At 38.0% G+C, this 26,654-nt stretch overlaps 1 protein-coding gene across 1 annotated transcript in view; it reads left to right on the top strand.

Annotated features, from left to right (window-relative positions):
• The window catches only part of IREB2 (iron responsive element binding protein 2), a 2,086,845-nt gene that overhangs the window by 1,665,723 nt on the left and 394,468 nt on the right, over window positions 1-26,654 (top strand). Inside the window, exon 16 of the mRNA XM_044077824.1 lies at window positions 24,794-24,918. Coding sequence (XP_043933759.1) covers window positions 24,794-24,918 — 125 coding nt within the window. The remainder of the gene's footprint in view (window positions 1-24,793; window positions 24,919-26,654) is intronic.

The raw sequence follows: 26,654 nt of genomic DNA, 5'->3' as shown, positions 1-26,654 counted from the left end.
GAAGTGAGAGAGAGAGAATAGAAAAAAATTAAGGGAAGAGAGGAAAGCATAGTTAGAGAGTGATTTTTAAACTGTGTTCATGACTGAGTAGAAAGAGAATGCCAGGAAGTGAGTGTCAAGGGCAGGGGAGCTTGCTACCAGTACATCATGGCACATCATTTTTTTGTTTTAATTAAATCGCGCTACTGAATAAAGGGTCATATAGCTATTTCACCTAGTATTTCCAAAGACAGCATTTTACTGACGTTTACATAAGGCAAGTTACTGTGTGCTAAATATGTATACAGTGCCAACTTAAACCTCGTCAGTGCTTTGTATAGGTTGCATTTGTCAGACACTTTACACTATGGTCTGTACGCTAGCAGCCTCTGTCAGTGCCTCTTATTAGTAAGTGCTTATATTAGTACAGTGTCATTAATAGCTAAGTATTTTAGAATAATGACAGTATTAACTAGTAGGTACTTCTCCTGTATGTGATATAAGTGCAGTTATTGAAGCATGTAATGTTATTAACCTTGAATGCAGGATACATCTGTAGCTACTGCATTGTCTGTTGTAATCTGCCTTTCATTATACCTCCAGCAGTGCAAGGCCACGTGGCTTGTGTTTTGTTAATCAGTGTATGAATCTGCACAACATGAGAATATTATGAATCTAGATTTTTCAGTTTCCATTCGGGTTCTGCTGTCATCCAGTGGTATGCTTTAAGAATTGAGCATTAAAAGGTTATAGGTTCATAGAATGTTACTAGGCTGACGGTCCTAGAGCCCTTAAAAGCCTAGCTATATTTATCCCGAGTTGCCCCAATTGGTGGTTAGATGAGTGAAGTTCACAGAGGTAAGGGTTTATGGTAGTTAATGACTTCTGCTGACCTGAAGGGACATGGGCGCCACCCCAGGACTGAATTTACAGTCACCCATCCATTGATCTAGGTTATGTTTGAAGAGGGTCAGAGAGGGGCTCTGTTTCATGTGAATTGGAAGCTTTTTTCCAGAGAAGTGTCAGTCTCTGAGAGATGTAGCTGTCTCTCCAGCATGACCTGTTCATGTCAGAGGCTAGGTTAAGATCCCTGAAGAGAGTGACCCTCCTGCAGTTTGATTTACAAATGTGTAGCATTTCCATCAGGGCCAGGTCAGAGAATGCCCTGTAAGCCAGGCACAGGTCACCCCTTAGTGACCTGTAGAAGACAAAATACAGTGACATTGCTTTGTCTTTCCGCATAAGAATTCTTTTGTGTACCCTGTAATTTCTTAGAAACATCTCTGGTCTGTCCATTTGTTGCAGGTGTCTGGTGAGGTACATCCAAGAGGGAGCATTGTACTTAATTATTGGTCTGTTGAGGGCTGAGTGTACTGGCATTATCACATCCTTAGTTTTAGATGCATTGGCTTTATTTATAAGATGCACCATATACAGTAGAAGGATTTCCTTACTGTTGTGGATATTTGGCGGTCAAAGTTCAGATTGCTATCAACCTGAGTACCCAGATCACGTACCATTGGGTCTATACTTAGGGAGATGCCATCTATAATGTAATTAGCAGGGTGTCACCTTTCCCAAAGAGAATAATAATGCTTTTTTTCATTTAGTTGTAATCCGTGGCTTTGGCAACAATCATATGTCTGCAATATACTAACATTGTTGGGGGACTCGATTGTTTTCATTTGCATTCATCAGCAAACTTGGACAGCTACAGACCATCCAAATTTGCCTGGACTCGTGAGAAATAAATTTTGAACAGTAAGGGGCCCAGCACAGAACCCTGTGGAATGCCACTGGTGACTGGTCTTTTGCTAGAGGTGAAGTCACCCACTTGACAGTATGTGTTCTGTCAATGAACCAGTTGGCTATCCATCTGATAATGTAGGAGTTAATTTCTGTAAGATCAGGTGTCATTCAGATGTATAAAAATGCAGTATTCTCTTTGCATAAGTCTAGAAATGTAGCCATATTAAAGCAGGCCTTCATAGTGTGCATACAGTTTCAGTGAACACACTTTGTCAGTGAAAATAAGCTTCAGTTAAGAATACTGATAGGAACAGTTTGTGCAGTACATTGAGAACAAACCAATCTTAGAAGACTTGGAAACCAAGGCTAAATAGGTGTGTAGACATTTACAGGCTTTTGGTATCATTTGGAAATACTTCAGACACAGTTAATTTGGACTGTTATGCAGAAAGTCAGAGCAGTACAGACACTCAAGTATGAGTGCAGAAGTCAGGTCAAATATCTATCATTCAAGGATATTAATTATACTATTCGGGAGGAAAGGAATGTGAAGAATATAAATGCAGAAGCTAAGGACTATTTCAGTTTATCAGCACTATTATTGGAGGCAGTATTTGTGTATTGTTGACATCTACCTCCACTGTACATAATAAAGCATTTTTAACCAAACTACAGTGCTTGCATACTTTTTTCTGAAGAGTTGACTCATAAAGGAGAGATTCACACCTGACCAGCACATGTTTTGGTAATTAACAGAGAGACATTCTTTCCAGTCTCGTTACATTTCTTTCAGTTATTTCTAGTCCATACCAGTATTCTACAGTCATGTCAATTCTTACAATGGTGAGCCACCATTGATGGGGGAGGGTCAATAGGTAAAGTAAATCCCAAAACCCCATAACAACTTTATCAGCAGTCAGACTATGTGCATCCTACAAAGCAGCAGTGTTTGTTTGGAACACTACTTCAGAAAAATCTACAGTAAAGTCTCAAAGAACTTCAGAATGCCTAAGATACCAGTGTACAAGACATTATCCAGTTAACAACGTATCAGAAAACTTCACCATTTCCAAAGCAGACAACAGACTTTCAAGTTTCCAGTGTGATGTCACATTTCCAAAAAAAATCCTTAAAAGACAGAGTTTTTAAAAAGCTTTGAGACGCCAGGCCACCTTCTTAAGCAGCTTCAGCTTTCCTTATTTAAGCATTCATTTTTCTTAAATGCATTTTCTAGCCAGTCAGACAGCAAATCTCTCAAAGGTTTAAATATGTCAGTAAATGGTATACATATGTCAAACAGTACTTCTGCAGTAAAGGCACCAGTAAGTTAAAAACTGGGGAAAACAGTCTAAAAATCTGTGATCCACTCACTCAAAACTGCACTCTCCCTCCTTAACATCCCCTACTTTCTCATACCTTAATCTACTTTCTGGCCTTAACTCACTCTTCTCACTAGCTCTCTCTAATCTTCCTTGACTACTCTTTCTACTGTCTTCTAAAATCTATTAAGCAAATTGCCTCAGAGAAACATTCTATTGTTATTGTCTTGCCTTCAAGCAACTACATCATGATAAAACTGGGATTTTGTAACCACTTACCCTAAAAAATATACTCACCTTAATGACTTATTTCTTTTTGTACATCTTGAAATAGTTATGCTATACTTCTGATTATTGACACTGTATAACATTGTATTGCAACTTAATGCCTTGTAATAATCCTGTAACATTGCTGTTTAATGCTAATTTGTAATGAAAATTGTATGATATGTTGGAGCCTTTCTCCCCAGGCCTCTGCTGAAAAAGGGCTCTTCAGCTCAGTCGGACAATCCCGGTCAACAAATGTAAAATAATAAATAAATAAATAGAGAAATGTTCATTTAAATGTCAAGTTTTTCATTCAAGAATGTTAACTCTTTCTAGATGCAAATTAGTTAAATCTCAGAAGCAGACTGTAATAAGTAGGCAACATGTTCACAGAATGAGTCAGCTTCTTTCAGTATGGGTTCAGACTTAAATAACATAAATTCTTGTTTAGAGAAATCAGTGTAAATGCTGCAGCACATGTAATTCAAAATACAGAGTTAAGTTGCAGTGTTACACATACAGATGAAAACACAGTGTATGTAACATGCAGATTTCCAGACGAGTTGAAGCAAACATTGGCAGTCTTTCAAGTTCATGTTGTTTCAAATACAGATTTTCAGAATGTAATAAATTCTAGTTTTTCAGAAGCCAGTGCCAATATTAAGCTGAGGGGAGATGAGATGGATCACAGTGCAGATTTTATCAGTTTGATAAAGAAAACACCAGCATAAATGATATACGGACTTCAGGGCAAAATAAAAAAGAAATGCATACCTTAACTCGTCAGTGTTGTTACTAGTTCTATAAAAAGGACAAGACCACCAAAGCCAGCTTCAATGTTTGTTTAAATGCATTTCAGTTATCTAAACAAAAGTGTTTTTTAAAATTCAAATGTGTATAAACAATTGTATAACAGTACTAGTTTTCAGTTTAAATATGTTTCAGTTATCTGAAATATTTAAAGTTAATACAACAAATGTGCATTTAGAGTTAAAGTATGCAAATGTTTTTATGTTTTCAGACAATTGTATAACAGTTGTGCTAGATTTCAGTTTGTTTTTATCTGTTTTCAGGCAATGCTGACAGAAAAAATGTATTCCTTTACTAATAGTTTAGTTTCCAGAATATATTTACCAGGTTCCAGTTTGTTTTTACAGTTTTGTTTCCCGAATGTAACATCTACCAGATTTCAGTTTATACTTTTATCTGTGCTGAGGTAACACTGCCAGGAAATGTATTCTTTTAATATTAGTTTAGTTATTTTTCCAGTTTATAACATTTATACACAGCTATTTTGGATGCTTAGTATAAATACATATTTTAATGTAAATTTCAGTCATGTTTCAGAATATGACATTCATTACAACTTGCAGTTACATCACACTTCACATTATTCAGTCATTAGTTTTAAGGGTAAAATGAGATAACTTATTTTAATAAGCTTGTTAGAAATAATTATCTAAAGAATAATTAGTAATAGTTATTTAATATGCTTATAGGCTTAATTTGTTAATTAATTTACAGTTATGCAATTTACATAATTATTAAACATTAAAAAATTATAAAGGTACTGACAGGGTATGTAAAGGTATAGATCTAAAATACAGAAAGCACAGGTTTAAGTAAAAATACTTCTACTATTACAGCATGTAGATATTTGCAGGATATTTAAGGCAATTTTAAAAGTCAGACATCTATTACAACACATAGAAATTCAAAAGATAAATAGGGTTATTAGTAAATCTAGCTGAAGATTTACAGACACAAGTTAATACAGTTTGTGGTAATTATGCATCAAGATATATATATATATATATATATATATATATAGAGAGAGAGAGAGAGAGAGAGAGTATAGGTGTAAAAAAGAGTTTTCCAGTTACAGCATCCAAACAGGCCGTAAATGCTCAAATGACAACTAGTGGTAAAAATTAAAATTGCAAGTTTATTTACCAGATAGATAAAACATATTTTATATTGCTTGTAGTGATCATTGTATTATTCTTTGCAGACCATATTAATAGGTTTATAAAGTAATTACAGAAGTAAATGCCATTTCAGTAATTTGAGAGACAATTGTTACTGAATAAAGCCTACATTAAAACAGTTAGTAAAACAGACATTGCATCGGCCTGAAAATATAAGATTAGGCCTGTATTTTAATTTTATAGTTTATATTTTAAAGTTACTACAGAAATAAGATACCTGTGTGTGTTTAGGTATCTTCAGGAGTAATCGTAAGATCAGGTATCATTTAAATGTTCAGAAATACAATATTCTCTTTGCATAAGTCCAGAAATGCAGCCATATTAAAGCAGGCCTTCACAGTGTGCATAGAGTTTCAGTGAATGCACTTTTAATCACTGAAAATAACCTTCAGTGAAGAATGCTGATAAGAACAGAATGTGCAGTGCATTGAGAACAAACAGATCTTACAAAGGCTTGGGAACCAAGACTAAAGAGGCGGGTAGACATTTTCAGGGTTTTGGTATCATTAGTTAGTTTGGACTGATAATGCAGAAAATCAGAGCAGTACAGACAATCGAGTATGAGTGCAGAAGTCAGGTCAAATGTCCAGCATTCCAGAATTTTATTTATATTATTCAGGAAAGGAATATGAAGAATATAAATGCAGAAACTAAGGACCATTTCAGTTTATCAGCACTGTTATTGGAGACCGTATTCAGATATTGTTGACATCTACCTCCACTGTATATAATAAAGCTTAACTACAGTGTTCACAGACTTTATTCTGAAGATTTGGCCCTTAAAGGATAGACTGGCACTTGACCAGCACAAGTTTGGGTAATTAACAAACACAAACATTCATTCCAGTCTCTTTCAGTTATTTCTGGTTCATACCAGTATTCTGTAGTCATATCAATTCCTACAATTCCCAGTTGGAAGAGTTTCTCTATAATATCTGAGTGGGGGATTGTGTCAAATGCCTTGGCTAGGTCAAGTAGGTGGCATGCACTGACTTTCCCTCATCCAGGGCCTTGGAGACTTTTTCGAATAAGTCAACCATGTTTAACAAGCATGATCTACCTTTAACAAAACTGAACTGGGTTGGATCCACCATTTAGAGATTACCTATGTCCTTGCTAATAAGGTCCGTAATGATTCTTTCCATGGGCTTGAAGGTGAGGCTAGTCAAGCTCATAGGCCTGTAATTCCCAAGGTCAGTTGATCATTTCTTTTTGTGCAGAGGGATTACTGCTGCTATCCTCCATTCTGCTGGAACATAGCCAGGCTATGGTTAAACAAGCAAGGATCCAAGTGCCTCTGCTAGGTAATGTTTTAAGTTGTTTAAAAGGCAACCTGGGATGTTGTCTGGTCCTATTGATGCCATGTTTTTGGCCTTGGAGAGCACCAAGATGACCTGCTATCTTGAGATAATAGGCTGGGAAATGGCGGCAGGTATACTTTGGGGGGTGACTGGGGGAGACAGGGGTGTGAAGTGTGCTCCAAATCTGTCAGCTAGCAGGTTGTCTGTTACCTCTGGTTAAGTATGGGTGATGCCATCCACAACCAGTTCAGTGCATAGCTGACTTAGAAGCTAGCATTGTAATACAGTAGGCATTCTAACTTTATCAAGACCTTGAACATAGTACAACAAATGTTCTAATTGATTACACAGCATATTATTCCTTTCAGCAGTAGGAACACCCGATTATCCGTATGACTTAATCAAGCTGTTGATTAGATCAAATGGAAATCAGTTTTACCACTTGCAAGTGTGCATATAGTCTTAGGCATAGTCACCCAGGAACAATCAGTTTAACTGTGTAAACTATAAAATTTAAAAACAATTGTGTAGCCACATTTATAATTTAAAACAAGCATTTAATTGATCGGTTTTAGTACACTATGAGGAATTTGTTCATTTTTACCTTTTATATGGGGAAGCTGTGGGCTGGAGAGGTTGTCCAATGCTGCTTCAACCCAAGACAGTATTTGTGTTTAAGATAGTGGGTTTTACGTTGTATGTTACTATATGCCTTTCCATCATTCTCCATAAGTATACACCTGATTAAAAAATTCAGAGAAAAAAAATGCAAAGCTCACTGTTAGAGGGTTTGGTGTTTTCAGATTTTGTGGTACCTGGCAGTACAGAAACCATTGTTGTTTCAAGCAGGATGCCCTCCCCAAGTATCATCCATCTCCACTCATAGTGTAGCTCTTAGTTTACTTGATCCTCCTGAATCCTCTGACTTTGGTTTTGGAGAGACAAAAGCAACTAGTTAATCTTTCAACCAATAGGCTGTCCACTTGGATGAAGAGATGTCTTTTGTCACCCCCAGTTGGTTAGCTTGCAGGTGGTCCTACCCTAGCTCATGCATGTGTTACAGACCTCAGACATTTCTGCCTGCCCTGACCTTGTAGAAGGCTTGATAGTTGTCAGGCTGTGTCAGGATAAGCAGCACCTTAAGTATGTTTCTGCATGTCCATCCTCCTTTGAATAACCCCTCTTCTATTTAAGACTTAGCTTTCACAATTCATCAGCTTGCCCATCCACCATTCAACCCTGCTTGTTCAGTAGTACTGAAGTTCATCTCTAGATTGACACTTTTTCTTCACACACATCAAATTTGCTCACAGAATCATGCAGATTCAAGTGATTAGATGTAGGGAGCCATGTTGGGCCTTCGTGAATTAGGTTTACAAACTTTTGTTTCCTCCCAAAAGTGGTTCCATGGTTGTCCTTAAGCCATGTCAAGTTCTACTAAGTTCCATAAGAGAAGAATCTCAGTTTCCTTTGCTTTAATGAGAGGAGGGGGTGTCAATATGGTAAACATATCCATTTATGCTGACTTTACTGTCTTTTGCTATCAGACAGCAAGCTGCTGTCAGCAATTGCTGTTTTAAAGTCTTGCCTACAAGAGCCATGACTGTGCTTCCATTGCTTGCTTCAGGGTTTCAGTACTGCTGTTGGCTGCAAGTCATCCGTAAGACATACTGATAGGTCAGTTTGTCACCACCTCTACTCAGTGCCATTGCAGGCGGGCATTTGGCATGGGGGGGTGTTAGGTGACACTAAAAAAAGAAAAGTGCTATTGTATACCAACTGCTAATGAGGACCTCACTTATTCTCCAAAATGTTAGATAAGGACTTGTCTCAAGGTTTGTGTGTGTGTAAGTATAGAAAGGTGAAACTGTGTAAGAAAAGAAGAGGCTTAGAGGAAAGTTTGAATGTGCTTAAGGCCTGTAGTGAGAGGGGAAAACATTTTTTGTATCATTCTGTGGTCCTTATTCCGGTTTAACTTTCTGAAACACTCATTTCATGCATTCTGTGCTTTAGATGTGTTCCAGTGTAAGTTGGGACCATGTTGTCCATGAAGGGAGGTCCTCACCACTAGCATGAGTAGAAGTGATAAAAATAGAGAGTGGAGATGCATGGTGGTTAAGACTGAGAGACCTTTCTTGTTAAGATTCCCTAATTTTCCATGAGTGAGTGTTTGCACATTGGCATGGTATGTATTCATCGTAGGCATCTTTTACATGCTAATATGTACAGCAAGGCTAATGATTTGGTGGTGTAACATTGGCTCTAGGCGATGATCACTGTTGATGTGACACCCTAACCCCATGTGCAAAATAGGAAAAGGGGGGATGGTGCTGATGTACAGATGTAGCTGCTACATGCTGATAGTGGATGCATCTGAGGCTTTGCTCTTCAGTGCTTTTAGCTAACCTCTGCCTGGGGAGGGTATTTCTGGGGCTACAAGTTTCCAAACCACTTTATCAAGAAAGTTGAGCTTGGGGGACTTCCAATATGGCTGCACATTAAGTATCAGCTTAATTGTAGCTGCCCCAGTGTGAAAACAGAAACTCAGCAGAGAAGGCCAGTACACTTGTGTTTATGGGTAAATTTCAGTAACTGGCTAGTAAGTGTGCTGCCTGGATGCCAGAAAAAAAATACAAAGGATCTGGAAAAAAATCAGCTACAAAAAGTGAAGAAGAAACATTGACTGGGGTCCAGACATGAATTCCAGTAACCTACAGGAAGATACAAGACAACTGCACACAGACCTGATTAAAATAAACGAAACACTGATGGAATATGTTAACACAAACAAGAAACTTTAAACAAATATTCAGGTGAGGTGATTGTTAAGGTAAAACTTTTTTAAATAAACACAGTCTCTCAGCAGTTCAAAGTACAACTCTTATTAAAGCAGGAAAACATATATGTGCGGGAGACAGTACTCAGAATGCCATGGCTCCCTGAACAAAGAATTCACACAGATTATATAGAAAATCTTGTCATGATAATAAATTTTATCTATGAAACCATTGGTAGCATCCACCAGAAATATAACAAAATAGCACCTTTCATCCATCAGAGCACTACTCTATATCCAATAGAAAAATGCCAAGTTGGAAGAAATTGTATTTCATACTTGTTATCTATATTTTGTCCTATAAGGAATAACCATCTGTTCTGCTACATGCCTGCAAGGAAAGAGGGCCTCACGCTAAGGTTCTAGAAACTGCGAGAAGTTTCTTTCCAGTACTTTTCCATGACTTCAGGATACTTTTGCAGTCACGTATACTAACCTGCTGACATACACATGCATTTAATTCCTTTCAACCTCTACAGCCCCCCTTTGATGCTAAAAAAGCATCACACTAAAAACTACTTTTCAGAGACCAAAAACATGTTCATACATTTTACAAATTCCTTCAAAGACAGCATTTTCATTTTCCACAAAACCTTCATTGGTACACTTTGTGAATGGCATATTTTCAAAATTATTAACATATACATTTTGAAATGAGATAGAAGATCGAGATGCAATACGTTTACGTTACAAATTTTTACATAAAAATAAAAGCAAAAATAAAGCCATAATAATAATGGGAATCAACATTATAAATTTTAGAATACCACCACCCTATCCAGAGGATAAATTAGTGAACCATGTCCACTGTGAGCTATCAGCCTCTTCAGTATTAGACAGCTCAGCCACTTTTTTGATAATTTCCAAATGATTACATATGGCGTGCTTGTCATCAGGAATAAGCATACAGCATTCCTCCTGCATGAGCGCTCGCATACCCCCTTTTGACACAAGCACAAAGTTAAGTGCCATTCTGTTCTGCAGTACTACAGCATGCATAGCACTCAGCTCCACAGTTATAAGATTCACCGCTTCAAATGTTGCATTACTGAGTACTTCTAGCAACTTAGATAACTTTCTTAGCTCCCATATAGCTTTTGGAGCTCTATAAACAGGAGCTCAGCCTGCCCCAAAAATAACAATTTCACCAAGGTCCATATGAGAAACTCCTTTAACACCTATTTTTTCTAACTCGTGATGTTTAATCCAAGAAGCATCAGTTTTATCAATAGGATTATTTACAGTTTGAGTCTCTCGGACATTCCAGATCTTTCCGCTAGGCAAATAATTTGTGTCTTGGATAGCTGGAACAGCAGTTCCAAAAAAACAGCTGCCTTCCCAATTAGTTGAGACATCTGTAGGCCTTTTTCCCCACAAACAAAGTAATAGCCTTGTTCTAATGCGTATACATATGGATTTGAGTCTTCATTAATTATTGTTGGGTGCCTAAATGGGCTAAAATATTCGCATTTTCATGAACAAGTATCATCGTCAGTCCCATTCTCCAAAGGCCCCCAACATATTATTCCTTTGGCTTCATAGCTAGACAGTTTACTAATTAATGTAATATTGTATTTACTATATCCTACAGTGTGGGTGCCATTGTACTGAAAACAAAAAAAAAAAAAATCCTTTGAAATGTTCCTGCAATGTGAGGGCTACAGGTTTAGTTCTCATCTTTATCATTCCTCCCCTTTTTCATAATGCCTGTCGAGTCTCTGAAACATTATAAGGAAATATGCTAGATAGAATAACAATATGTGCAGCTGGTATAGCAGCACATACCTAACAATTGCTCACATTGAATGTCACTGCATAAATCTGTAAGATAGCATTAAATGTATTAAACGAAAGATGCCAGGCAGCCACAGTTTGTTCACGCTTAGGTGCTGTAGATTTGGATACTTTACTATAAAAAGGCTGAACAGTACTTACAGTCTCCACAGAGATCAAAAAGTGTAACAACAAGAAAAAAGTAACAGTGGCATTCATTAGGACAGCAATCACACAGGAAGAGCAGGCTAGGCGGGGTCAGAATGAATTCTCGCAGATGCCCAGGCACAGATAGGGTTTGTGATGAGTAGCTTGCTGTTGCTGCTGCTGGATGCCATATAAATTTCCCATTTATTGAAGATTTTATCTCTGTCCCGTGAGTGGCGCTTGATCACCTGGTTCAAGGGAAATGTCCTCCTCCTCTGGGTTTACAGCGTTAATCATCACAGTTCTCTTCCAACTCTGGTTTTTCATCTGGTGTCAGAAGACTGGTCCAGCATCCAACAAGGTGTCAGCAGGGTCAGTTGAAGGGAATGGGTTGATTTCCTTCAGTTGAGACTGCTTTTTTTTGAACATGGGAGACATGGATCCAGGTTGGAGACCCTTCAAGTTGAACTGCTGTTGTGGTAGTGAGGAAGACCAAGAAAGGACCCTTCCAATGAGGCTGCAACAAAGTTTTTCTGGAGAAGGATCGAACATACACCCAATCGCCTGGTTGGACAGCATGGATAGCTTCTGGATCAGGTTGGAGTTGGGCTGTAGCAACCTGCGAATGATAGTGCTGCAGAAGAGAAACAAGAGACATGCAATATGAGAGCAACACATCGTCAGTCAGTTGTAATTCTAAACTAGCTGGAAGGGGTGTGGCTGGCATTCTCATGGGTCTTCCCATTAAAATTTCATAGGGCAAGAATTTTCTGGGAGCACTAACTGCACTTTGAAGTGTAAATAGCACCAGAGGCAGAGACTGTGGCTATTTTAACCCTGATTCTGCAGTAAGTTTAGCTAATTTAGTCTTTAAAGTCTGATTACACTGCGATGGTGGTGCTGCGGTAGCGTTGCTGCCTCACAGTAAGACGACGTCCTGTTCGATTCTCAGCTAGAGCGTCTTCTGTGTGGAGACATGCGTGAATGAGCCTACCTTCGTTGAAGGTTGTGCATCAGGGCCGGCAACTCGGCACGTAAAAATCTACTGCCAATCATTAGCGGACCGGAGTTCCGCTGTGGCTACCCCTAACCGGGAAAAGCCGAAAGACACAAGTCTTTAAAGTCTGATTAACACACTCAATCATACCTGAAGCCTGAGGTCTGTGAGGACAATGAAATTGTAAGTTAATATTTAGCAGTTTACGAAGATGCTGAATGATCTAGCTGGTGAAATGTGTACCTCTATCAGTTTGTATATCACAAGGAACCCCAAAAATGGAGGATTTGTTCATACACCAACTTTTTTGCGACCATAGGGGCATAATTTTTTACACATGGCTACCCTTCTACCCAACCAGAAAAAATATCTACAATAACCAATGAATATTTAAACGACAAACATTGTGGGAGTTCAGTGAAGTCCCACTGAATACTACAAAAAGGTCTCCATGGTTCGTTAATATGCTGTGTGGGAACATTGACAGATTTATACACATTAAAAGAAAGACATATTACAGAAGTAGTTACAAGATGCTGAATGACTTCTGAAGCATAAGGGGGCATACCAGTCAGTTGAAAGTTGTTTTAGTAATGCATTTTTCCCAAATGAGATGGCAAATAAGCCCGTGCCAATTGAGGTAAACTGTCGTGGGGCTATTAACCTTCCATCTGGATGGCACCAAACTGAGTCCGAGGAGCTACAGCAGCCATCACAAATCCACCTTACCCTTTCAGAGTATTCAGTGCAGTTTTGAAAATGCAGCACATTAGTCAATGATGCAGATATATTTTCAGTTTGAAAAGGCTGCAAAAAGAAAGCCCGAACAGTTTATAACAAGGCAGCCTGTCATGCCACTGTGTCTGCAAAAGCATTTCAATTTGATTCAAAAGAGGAGTCAGACGTATGAGTGGCACACCTAACTACAGCAATCACACTAAGCAACAGTAAAGCATCTAACAGTTCTTGAACAAAAACAGCATTGTTTTATAGTTGTTCCATCAGAAGTTATATATCCACGTTCCCCCCACAAGGTGCCAAAGTCATGCACAAAAATGTGACAATAGCGGGAAGCTGTATAAATTGTAACATGTTTGTCCTTAGCTAACTTACAAGCTTCTGTAACAGCTGTTAATTCTGCTACTTAGGCTGAGACATTACCCTGTAAATGTCCAGTTACTAAAACAATAACCATAGTACAAACAGTAAAAGCGGCTGCCAAATGTCTATCCTCTGTTTGTATACAGGATCTGTCGATGTAAAGAATAAGGTCATGATTCTGCAGTGGTGTATCTTGCAAATTTGGCCTAGGTGGAAGCACATTGTTAACAATAAAAACAGAATCATGTGGGTCACCCTCATCAGCAGTTGGAATAAGAAGCAGGATTTAAAGGTGGTCACCTGATAATTTGCAAAGAAGAGTTAAGCAATGCTAATTCATATTTAGAAAGTCAAAGTGTAAAATACTGTGTCTTAGTTTTCAGTAACAAAGCCTCGACAGAATGTGGTACTGCAACAAAAGTATTATGACCCAAAGTGAGAGATGCTGCCATGTCTATTAAGCAGGCAGCTACTGCTTTGAGACAAGGGAGGAGGGCGGCTGCTACTGGATCAAGATTTGTACTATAGTAAGCAATCGGTCTGTAACTATCATTCCTCCTCTGAGCTAATCATTCCTTCTCTGAGCTAATAATCCCAGTGCTACCTTATTGCATTCACAACAGAAAAGATAGAATTCTTTAGAGTAATCTGGCAATCCTAAAGCTGGTGTATTTGAGGTTTTAATTGAACAAAGGCTTATTCATGACTTTGCTGCCAGGGAAGTGCCTCGGGAGTGTCGTTTTGAGCAATTTTAACAACAGTTTTGTTATTTCAGCATAATTGGAAATCCACTGCCAACATTAAACTGCTAACCCAAGGAACCCTCTGAGTTGTTTTAATGTTGGCCACGGTGCAGTTTGGATGGCAGTTATTCAGGAGGGTAAAATGTGTTGTCCATTCTTAGAAATTAAATGCCCAAAATACTGAACCTGACATTGCCACAATTGAAGCTTAGATAGAGTCACTTTAAATCCTAGCTCAGCTAGCTTAGTCAGTAGGAAAATAGTATCAGTCTGACAGGCAGATAAAGAATTTGAAGCTATGAGAAGATCGTCTACGTACTGTAATGAAGTGAACTTACAAGGTTGCTGCAGTTTGTCTAATTACTGTTTCATTTCCCCTGGAAAACAATGTAGGTGATTCGACATATCCCTGAGGCAAGCAAGTCCAAGTGTATTGCTGCCCTCTGTAGGTAAATGTGAATAAATATTGGCTGTCTGGATAGATCAGAATACAGAAGAATGCGGAGGAAATGTCAGTAACAGAGAATGTGGTAGTCATAGGAGGAATTGAACTAAGAATAGTTGCTGGATTGGGAGCAACAGGGAAAGATGGTATTGTGGTAGCATTCACAGCTCTCAAGTCCTGCACAAATCTATAAGTGTCCCTACCTGGTTTCTTTACAGGCAAGATAGGCTTGTCTTACAGGGACTTGTAGTAAGTATAGTGATACCCTGCTGTAGTATTGCTGAAATAATAGGCTCAATTCCAGCTTCTGCCTCTGCAGAAAGTGATTATTTTGCCACCATAAGTAAGAGTTCATTCGGTTTCAATGTAATTTGAATTAGGTTAGTGTCCTTAATAAGACCTACTTAATTTTCTTGCATGGTCCGTAGCTGTTTAGGAACTGAATGCAACAATGCTACATCTAGTGCTTGAGCAGGTTCTAGCTCAATATTAAGAGAAAAAAATTACATCTTCATTCAATTGCTGTGGAACAACAAGACACATTTGCATAGTCAGGGAGTTATCAGCTACATGTAAATACACTCCATCTGGCGTACAGAATATTGTGGATTGCAGTTTACAAAGAAGATCTGTTCCTAACGGGTTATGGGATGTAGAATTCCACACAAGAAAGGCATGCTTAGCTCCCAATGGCCCAAGCTGAATGGGGACTGGAACTGTCTTGGGATAGTCGAATGGGACTCCTGATACCCCTACCCCATGTACCAAAGTAGTAGACAAAGGAAGATTCTGGGCAGCTGATGCATTTAGCATGGAACTAGTAGTTACAGTATCTATCAAAAAGGGGACATCAGTTTTCTGGATCTTTATATTAATGAAAGGGCCTTTTTCTTTACTGGTACCAGTGGAAGTAGCTGTAGTTCCTGTTCATCGCTGTCCTGGGTAGTTTGCCAGGCTGGTGGTTGTCCATGTAGGAAGTTGCCATTCTTGCCTAGTATTCTGTGAGCTGGTAGAGGGAGCTTCAAATGGGTTGGCAGTCTGTGCAGTTGATGCTACTGGCTGCAGAAAATGACAGTCATCCCTGTAATGGCCACTTTGGCCACAGTTAAAACAAAGGTTAGATTTAGGACCCTGTGGGTCTGGTTCCAATTGTAATGAGGCTGGGCATGTGGGAATTGCTGCTGTGGTGGAATGCTGCCTGCGGGGAAATCTAGGTCTAGTCCACCCCCCTTCCTCCTCTATTTCTACCCCTTGGACGGGAGAGAGCACTTAACATTTGCAGTTGGACATTAATTAATTGCTCTTGCTGCTCCCGTTTTTCATGCGTAAGGATGTCTGCTAACTACTGAACTTGAGTCATGATTTCATGAAGCCCTAAGCCTGGCCAATTTAAACAGACCTTTTTCAACTGATCATGAATTGGGGGAAGCAGTCCAGCTAAGAAAGCAGCTGAGAGACCACTTGCCGCTAGCCCTTCTGTGGCTTCAGGGTAACTGGAATACGCTTCAAACATCTTGGTCATATGGCATAAGTAAGAGTCTACTGGTTCATCTTCCCATTGTGTGACAGTTTTTATACGTGACCAGTTAGGGACTGGGGGACACACAGCCATTATAGCTTGAAGGAACTGCTCCCTAGCATCCTTAAAAGCCTGCTCATTAGTGTGTTGGGGAATAGTATTTGATATTTGTGCATGATCCCAGATACATGTAAGTAAGTAAATCTGGTGGGAGAGTGTATTCTAACAGCTCAAATTTCTTCCAGTGTAGGATTTTACAATTTAATGTGACCTGCAAGAACTTTGCAAATTTGGCTGGTTGAGTACAAATAGGTGAAAGAGAATCGACTATAGTTTGAAAATCCACAGTAGACCAAGTACGTGCAACATGTATAATTGAAGGTGCGTTTTCATCTCTGCTGTGTGCAGGATTAGGAACCTGCCACAGAGGGTGTAACTGAGTAGCTGGAAACTTTGTCCCAGAATCATTTTCTTCCTCTGAGGAGGAATCATCTTAATCATCTTTATCTGGATTAAACCTGTCAGGACAAGTATAACCATCCCCATGTATAATTATAGGAAATTGAGTAACATAATGACATGGACGCTATTTACTTTGTCTAGAAAAAGGAAGTAAAACCTTTTGTTTATGCAGTTTAGGAAGGCCAAAGTACATTTGAGAAGAGTCTGCATTTCCGGTTTGCTTACTACTAAACTTGGAGGCAATTTTAGACCTTTTAGATTGTTTAGCATGGGTATAACCTGACACAGGGGACTTGAGTAGGAGACTTAGCTGCCTGAGAGGCTGAGGAAGAGATGCCTCCCTGAGAGGGTGGTGAGGACGGTGGGGATTAGAAAGAAGATGAGGTAGTGGAGTCTGGTTGCTGATGAAATTCGGGATATGGTGGAGGTAGGGAAGTGGGTACTAGTAAACTAAATACATAGTTGTCCTTTGACGACTCATCCTGATTAAGTTGCATTTTCTGAAGTTCTCTAAGAGGATAAAAGCCCAGAATCCTCTTGTTCCTTACAATCTGCATGTTGAAGATAGTTGACTGTCTTATTGGCAGCTTGTAGCTGAGACTTTAACCTTGCCGTATTATGTTTTAAACTACAGACAATAGATTCTTTTTCTCTGTGTTTAGATTCTGTCTGCCAGAAATTAAAAGCTGACCAGCTGTTAGCAGGGACTTTATTACCTTTTTTTTTTTAAGATGTTTCTGCAGATTTAATAAGATATCCCTATCAAAAGTTCCTGCAGGAGGAAAAGTCAGTTTACCATAATTTTTAGTCAGTTCATGCCATTTATCTAAGTACAACTATCTTTAGAACACTTAAAAATACATATGTCTGGCAGGCGTGCCCCGCTGAATTTCTTTTAAAGATCCCACACTTGCTGCCAATGTAAAAAGACTTTACAATGTTAATAGAAAAGTTTAAAAATATCCCACACACATACTGAACCCACATTCATGCAGAAAAATAAACTTACCTTTGACTGTCTGTAAATCAGCAAAGAGAGAGCAACCAAAAAGGAAAAAGGTGCAGTTGTGATCTGATTCCTCAGAAAAATGCACTTGACAGGAAAACTGTCAAATGGCCCAGTAAAGTGCCTTTTCTTCAGAAGCCGCTCCCAAATGTCCGGAAAATCTGACTCTCACGGCACCAGCTGTTAAGGTAAAACTTTTTAAATAAACACTTAGCAGTTCAAAGTACAACTATTTTATTAAAGGAGGAAAACACGTGTGGGAGACGGTACTCTGGAAATCATGTCTCCCCGAACAAAGAATTTGCACATATTATTTAGAAAATCTTATCATGATGATAAATTTTATCTATGAAACCACTGGTAATGTCCAAAAGAAATATAACAAAATAGTACATTTCATCCATCAGACCACTACTCTATATCCAATAGAAAATGATAAGTTGGAAGAAATTACATTTCATACTTATCTATATTTTGTCCTAGTAAGGAATAGCTTTCCATTCTGTTACATGCCTGCAAAGAAAGCAGGCTAAGGTACTAGAAATAGTGAGAAATTTCTTTCCAGTACTTTTCCATGACATCAGGATACTTTTGCAATCAAATACACTAACCTGCTAACATACACATACATTTAATTCTTTTCAACCTGTACATGATAAAGCTGAAAAATATCAGAGGTTGAAACGAAGAAAAAGACTGGCTGAATATGAAACTACTCAGGAAGAGATGTTTCATAAGTAATAGAATTAGAGGACAAAGCTCATAGGGAAAACCTCAGATTTTCAGCTATACCAGAGAAGCTGGAAGGAGCAGACTGCATTAATTTTAGAAAAGCAGAAATAAGCAGCAGGACTAGGAGTTGTTAGTTGAAAGGGCACATTGTGTGTATGCTCCAAACCTAGCTATGAGAAAGCAGCCTAGACCTTTAATAGTAAAGATGCAATCCTACCAGCAGAAGGAGATGATTTTGACAAAACTGTGTCAGAAGGACAAAGTACTAAAAGTGGGAGACAGCGGAGTGTTTGTGGAGAATGCGGAAGAGGAGTACATTTATTCCACTATTTATGGAATGTCAGGATGCAGGTGTGAGATTCAAACTGCTGTACCCAGCTGTCTTCAAAGTTTTCTTCCCTGGAGGGGCAAAATCATTTTTTGAAGAAGTACATGCTAAGGTGAAAATACAAAAGTTTGTCCAACAAAAAGTGAGCTGTGAAACAGAAAGAGATTCTGTAGCTTGTTCTTCTGGTAATAAAGGCCACAGAGAGATGCACCTCTGAAACCTTTTCCAATGTATCATTGGAAAATGTTGGAGTGAAGGAAGGGAGCATGAGAGTTGACTAGAAGAATCAAGAGTACATTGGAAATGAAGCAGAGACAGGATTTGGGAGATGGAGAGGAACAGTAATAAAAACAGTAACTTAATGTGGGATTACAATGTAGTAACTATACATGTGACATATGACAGAACAAGAAAAGCTGGAAATGTTGGACCTATTCAGAATTTGTTACGCTTGTGGGGGATGCTAAAACTTATGCCCTACTTCATGTCATTATGTTCAAAAAATGCTTTGGGGTAGGGTAAGAGAGGGTGAATATTAACTGTAAGTAATGATTTTTTTTTCTTGCTAGCACTTTTTTGTGGTGTATGGTTTTCTTTGCTTGCTATTAAGTAAAGTTTTCTCTGTTATTTTTAAGTTTAATGGGGACTGTAAACAGGTGGTGTTTTTTTTTCTTTTCTTTCTTCTTGTTCACTTTAAGAAATGTAGGCAGTGCTATGAAATAAGCCTGGTTAAAGGTGCATGACAAAAGAAGAATGAATGTGCTTTTTCTCATCTTGCATGGGGTAATGACTGGATTAAGGACCTTAGATTGATTTTGTAACAAGTTTTAAGTGTGATCAAGTAAATTAAAAAGAATATTGAATATTATGAGGCATTTTTCTAGCAAATACACAATTTCTCAGTAACAATTCTGCAGCTGGTCTTTGTTTCCATGGAGACAATCTGATAAAGAGAAACTGGCTACAGGCTGGTGGAGAGTGATTGGCTGAAGAAAAAGAAAACTGAGAAGAAAAATTGGCTAGTAAATAATGCTCTCTGAAAGCATTCAGGGTTTTCCTAGCTGGGAGAGCTATAAAGAAAAGACAAGCCCAATTAGCACTTAGTAGAAGCACAGGCTGCACCATGCATCTTGGTATGTTTAACATTTCTTGTAGGCTAACTCATGTCTCTGAGTGTGGCTGTCGGTTTGGGACTTTTGTTCCTGTTAGGAGGGTATAACTTCAATATTTGAAGATGTGCTTAGTTTTGTGTTAGTATCAAGTAAGTTAGTAGGTTTTAGGGGGGTATTGGGGGTGTGTTTTTTTTTTGTTTGAGGGCTTTCAGTAAAACAAAAAGTTTTGTAGGATGTGCCATAGGCTGAAATGGATATGACAAGAAACAACTGCATAAATGTTCAACCTGTCAAACAGTGTATGCATGTAACACAAAAGCTGGAACTAGACATTTAACAAAAAAGACGTACATAAAAGGTGGGAATAATAACTTTTTTAATGCAGTAATGCTTTTTGTAAGGTCTTTAAATGTTAGTGCACAGATAAATACAAAAAAGAAATAGTAGTGAACTGTATTAAAAATGTAGAGTGTAAATAGCTGTGTTACAGGAGTCACATTTAGAAAGACCTGAACATGTGAATTTGATAAAGGTTTTCAGGATGGTTATTCAGCGGAATACCTGGGACAAAGGAACATAGGAGTACTTATATTAATTGCAGGCAAAGCTCCAGTCATGATAGAGGAAGATCTAAAAGGCAATAATGGCAGATTTATAGTGATAAGGGGCTACTGGCAAGGGAGGAGGATTACACTGGCATATATTTGTATTCCACTTAAAAGTGCTATAATGGAGCTTAAGAAAAATCTGGGAGAAATAATCAGTTCTCCGCAAGGAATATTACTTGCAGCTGGGGAACAGAATTTGATTTGAAACAGTGAAGATGTGTTTGGGGGGGGCCAGAAGGGAAATTATAACAAAGGAGGGTAGATTTTTGAAGAAATTTATGAAGATATTTGGCATGGAAGATGTGAATTTACACGATTCCCCAAGATGTAAAAACTGGGCTAGGCTAGACAGAATTTATATTTCACAGGGACATGTGCATTTAATTGAATGTCTTTATACACACCCAGCAATTATTTCAGATCATGCACCAATAATAACTAAAATAAAAACACAGGGTAATGAAGGCACTTTCCCACTTATCTGTTGAAAAGAGAGGAATAGTGGAGGTTATTCAATAGCTATTAGAGAGGATAGAAATTTCTTCTGAAAATATAACTAGGGAGTGGGATAAAATTAAGGTGGATTTTAAAAATAAGGTGGAAATAAAGGGAATGTGATAAAATTAAGGTGGAATTTAAAAATAGGGTGGAAATAAGGGAAAGGGAGCTATGGTTTAGAAGTAACCAGAATTATTTAGACGGACTGCCAAATATTAACGTATTGCAGAATAGGGGGAATCTCACAGAGCAAGAAGAAGATCAACTGCAGAATGCTAAGCAGAAAGTAAGGGATTACCTTGATAATATGCAAGAGTTTATAATGATTGCTGTTAAGCAGCTGTTTTTTTGATAGTCTTGAGGAACTCCATGAAACAAATCATACAACGTGGCGTTCCTCAAGCCTTTCCAGTTTCAGAAACCCGATCTGGTCTTTATTACAAATTTTGGAGACGTGTGTTTTATTGGTAGTTTTTTGATAGTAACAGTAGAGCAGAAAAACTTTTACTACAGCGACTCAGGCAATAGAAAATAGAAAGGTCTGTCGCCATACTTAGGGAGCCATAACAAGGAAGGTAACGAGATCCTGTAGATGTATTAGAAATAGTTCAGAAATTCTGTGAAATTCTGTATAAAATCGAGAAATATGGAAATCAAGAAAAGATACAAGTGGAAATGTTTATGAAAGAATTACATATGCCAAGGTTAGAGGTAGATGATGCTCAATTACTAATGGTTGGGATAGGAGGAGATGAGATAAAAATTATGTATTACCAATCTACAGGAAAGTCCCCAGGAATAGATGATATTCCTGTGGAAGTTTGGAAGCTAGGAAGGAAAAAAATGATAAAGATCTGGAAGGTTTTGTCTAACAATATTTTAAGAGAAAGAGAAGTACCAACATCCTGGAAGAAAGCAGTGGTAGTTGTAATATTTAAAGAGGATAAAGCTCCATCAGACCCAGCTTCATACAGGCCCATTGCAATACTAAACCATGATTATAAAGTGTTTGTGTCTATAATGGCTAAAAGAATGACAAAAGTAATGCCAAAATTGATAGATATGGATCAGTGTGGTTTTGTGGAGGGGAGCCAAACATTTGACAACATTAACAGAATACTGATGATCCAGATGGAAGCAGAATGTAAGAAGGTGCCATTGTTGTTGGTGGGTCTTGATGCAGAGAAAGCATTTGACAGAGTAATCTGGGACTTTATGGGCAGGGCAATGGAGGCGTTTGCATTTCCTGAAAATATTATAAGGTTGGTTAGGAGGATATATGAGGGATTGGAGGCAAAAATTAAAGTGGGTGGGATCCTTTCTGATAATTACTGCTTGAGCAGAGAAACCAGGCAGGGATGTCCTCTTTCCCATTTGCTATTTGCATTATGTTTAGAACTACTGGCAAAGAAAGTAAGTGACTCAGAAATTCAAGGGTATCGTCGGTATGGTAGTCAATAAATGCTGGCTCTATTTGCAGATGATATTATTTTAGACCTGACAAAACCAGGAGGAGACAGTACAATATTGTGGATCATTTTGAGACAGTTTCATATCTTTGTGGGATACAAAATGAATGAAGCTAAAACAAAGCCAATACCAGTAAATTATGTACCCACACACGGATTGGTTGAGCAATATCCGTATTTATGGGGACATAATAAAATGAAGTATTTAGGAGCATTGATTTAAACGTGATTCTGGTGTGGCAGCTAAGGATAAACAGAAGATAATACAAAAACTGAGAGAACAGAAGTTTTGTTATATGGATACATATAGTAAGGTACAAGCAGTCAAAATGTTTTTAGTCCCTTTAGTCTTATAAACAGGTCAGGCATATTTTTATCAACCAGAGAAGAAGTAGTAGATAGCAGTTAATAAAGAGATGAAGGACTTTATATGGGAGGGGAAGAAGACAACAGTCATGTGGGATAAGCTGATTCTTCCAGTGGGACAGGGCAGGTTGGGGTTACCCAGTTGAAGGGGTATTTCAGAGCTACACAGTTAAGGCTCCCATACATATCACAATCAAAAAACTATATTTCTAAGTGGAAAGGGATGATAATGAAACAAGGGGGAAGCTCAAGAAACAAGGAGAGACTGGGATTTTGGATGCAGGCCTTTAAGGAGAATAACAGTAGTCATGCAGAATATTATAGTCATAAAGTAGTAGATAGTATTCTAAGAACTAAGCCAATACAGGAACTAAAAAGACGATTCTGGTGATAGGGATGACTGCAATTAGGGATATAGAGAATAGGCAAGAGGGGGCTGGAATTTATTGGAGAAAACTTGCAAATGAACCAAGGTATTGGGAGCAAATAACTAGAGAAGGAAAGGTAATAGAATGGGGAGAGGCCAAACATTTATTTGGACTGCAGGTTAGAGATTGCCTTCCCATACTAAGGACTGATATCAGAGTATAGACAGAGAAAGAAATAAGGGGTCCTAAACGAAAGACCAATACTGGCAGTGTTTTTAGTGGAATCTAGAACAGAAGTTGCCATTAAAAAGGGAATAATTAGTAGAGCATATAAAATGTTGCATGATAACTATAAGAATCAATCAGAGGAGGTTAAAACATTGGGAAGAGAGATTGGATAAGCAATTCACAAAGATACAATGGGAGCATATATGTATGTCTCCCAAATATGCTACAAAGTCTGGAAGATTTAGGATTTTTGCTTAGGAAGTGTTTATAGGTATACCCCCAGGTAGACTTCACAGAATGTTTCCTCAGGAAAATAAATGTTGGAGGTGTGATGGGGAAGAAAGAGGTACTTTGGGACATATTTTCTGGGAGTGCAGTGGGTAGGTGGACTTTAAGGATTCCCTGTGGGATGTACTGTCAGAGATGCTGGGTGGGCAGATTGGTGTGATGAGGGAGATGATTTTTTTTTGAGCTATGATACAGAGTTGGAATTGCTTAGACATGGTAAGGCCTTGCTGTTTCTAATTATGGTGGCTGCCAAAAAGGCAGTTACTAGAAAATAGAAATCAAAGTCTAAACTGACTATATTAGAAGTAGTGAATGTAGTAACATAGATAAAGCAACTGAAATTTAGATCTTTAGAAAAGGGTAGGAGCAAACTACATAGGAAAAATGGGAATTGTGGGAACCGTGCATACAGGGGAGCAATGAGGTTTAAAAGAAGACAGGACTTAATTGAGCTATGTAATGTATGACTGAAAATAATTGGATAAATTATAAGTGATGTATAATATTTGCAACTGGGACTGTGTCACTCTGGTTTGTGATGTAAAATGCTTGCAACTAGGATTGTGTAATTGTGGTTTATTTTCATGTATATAAATGTATGATTGCTTATGTCGTAAGTGATGGTTTAATAAAGATGTTTCTTGTCTAAAAAAAACGGCAGGAATTGAATAATTTATGTAATGTTGTTTAGGTTATATGATATATAGCAATATATGTGAAGTGTAATGTTTGTTCATGTTAATTTGTTAATGCAGTTTGATTACTTTTGTATAAATGTAAAATTGCCTCTGTCAGAAGTGTTAATTCAATAAAGGTGTGTTTAAAAAAAAAAAAAATAGAAAGTTGAGCTTGGATTCAGCTGCTCTGTCATTCTTCCAACCCTTAACCGACTCTCCAACACACAGGTTCCTGATATCCCAGTTAGGGCTGGTACCACTATTTGAGTGGGCCTCCTAGAGATATATAAACTAATTATCGACTCTCACTTTAAATTCACAAATACCCAAACAAAAGAGAACAGAAGCATCCTTAACACCATATGTAATTATGGCAAAGATTATCAAGATTTTTAAAGTGTTAGCTGTTTAAAAGTTGCATTAAAATGATGTAGAACTTTTTTGTTATTTTCTTCCTAATAAATATATTAGTCATTTTATTTTTTAGGTGCAAATGCACTTAATGAAAATGTCTATTTGCGTGACATTTGGCCCAGCAGGGAAGAGCTCCATGAAGTAGAGGAACAGATTGTGGTGCCATCCATATTTAAAATATTTGGACAAAAACTAGTGGTAAGTTAACCCATTACTTTTGACTGTTTAGAAGGAAATAGCTTGTTTACATAGAGTCTCTAGATACAGGTGTATTTTCTTGATGATAGCAAAGATGCATCAAGTGGAAGACAGGTTATGATTCTATCTATATTTTAAACAATTGAAAACTGGTGGTGAGTTAACCCATTACTTTTAATTGCTGAGAAGGAAATAGAATATATAGATACACAAAGAAATAGATTCTCTAAATTAACGGAAAACCTATGTGGCACTTGAAAGTTGGTGCTGAATTAATCCTTATCCATCCTTGGCAGAAAAAAAGGTTTATTTTATTGTTTTGCACTATAGTTAGTAATTTTACAGTGCTACTGGTTTATGTCTGCTTTGTTTATTTTGCCTTTAAATCATTTTAAAGATTCAAAGAAACTTTATTGTCATTTAGGACCACACAAGTGCAGCCTAAACGAAATTACAAATGTCAGCTCACAAGAGAAATGCAGCGCAAATAACATAGATATAGTGGTGTCAGAGAATAACCTAAGGAAGAAAATAACACGTATGACATGCAAGAGATAGTTCACATTACATAAACACACTCAACAGCCATTATCAATAATAAATAATAAATAAATACCCACCACCAAACCCTATTACCGTTACCACTTATTGTACATCAGATTTTACAACCAAAACATTCTATACTTAAATTACTACTCTCAGTTAATATTCAACCAAACCCAGGTCCTCTTCCCCCTCTCATTCCACTTCACCCCCCTCTCCCACTCAGTTCCCTCTTCTCAGACTTACTTCTCCTCAAATTCCAAACACCTAACTTTCCTTGCCCTCAATATTCAAAGTTTATTAAACAAAGTCACTACCTACATTCTTGGTTATCCCTCTACACCCCAGACATTCTCACCCTCTCAGAAACCTGGTTAAGACCTCGCATATCTGACAATGAAATCTTACCCCCTGGCTGTAATATCATCCACTAGGACAAACCAAATAAAAAAGGGGTGGGCATTCTATTCTCAAACCAGCTCTCCCTCTACCCCCTATCTTTCTTAATACCAAATTTGTACCCTCCTGAAGTCCTTAAAGTAAACTGTGGATTGAACAACCATAAAAAGATTACTACTGCTACAATCTGTATTTCCCCCGTAACAACATTCCTACCCTAGAATGGATCTCTCAAACAATCTGATATGAAACTATTATATTAGATGAAGTAAATATTGACTGGAGTTCACTTACCTCAAACTCTCCAACTTCTAGTATTACTAGTACTGTTGCACTACACTTGATTGGATCCTTGTTTCCAACCCTAACCTGTACCAAAACCCCATTGCACTGTTGGATAGCCTTAGCGACCATCTACCTACCTCCGTTCAAAGACACCCCTCCCAAATTTGCAAACCCTACCAGTATAAAGACTGCCATATGCTCTCCAACTTTAACCCTTACACCTTTAACCAGATTCTTCTATTAACTGGTCCTTCCAATATGACCTCTCATTAACTGAAGCTGTTCTAAAATTCAGCACCATCTTTCTAAGCACTCTAGATTCATTAGCCCCCATCAGGAAAATTAGAACTAAATCTAATTTTGCCCCTTGGTTAATATAAGACACATGCACCCTCATGAGCGAGAGAGAGAATGCTTAGAAAAACTGGGGGGAAAAAAAACAAATCTCCTTCCAGTCTTCTGTGTTACAGACAACTTTGCAATTCTACTAAAAAGCAAGTTATTCAAGA

The sequence above is a fragment of the Protopterus annectens genome, chromosome 7.part0 (assembly GCF_019279795.1).
Source record: "Protopterus annectens isolate FY-2018-M chromosome 7.part0, PAN1.0, whole genome shotgun sequence".
In the NCBI taxonomy this organism is placed as follows: Eukaryota; Metazoa; Chordata; order Ceratodontiformes; family Protopteridae; genus Protopterus; species Protopterus annectens.
The sequence above is the reverse complement of the archived record's forward strand: the minus strand, read 5'-3'. Positions and strand labels throughout refer to the sequence as shown.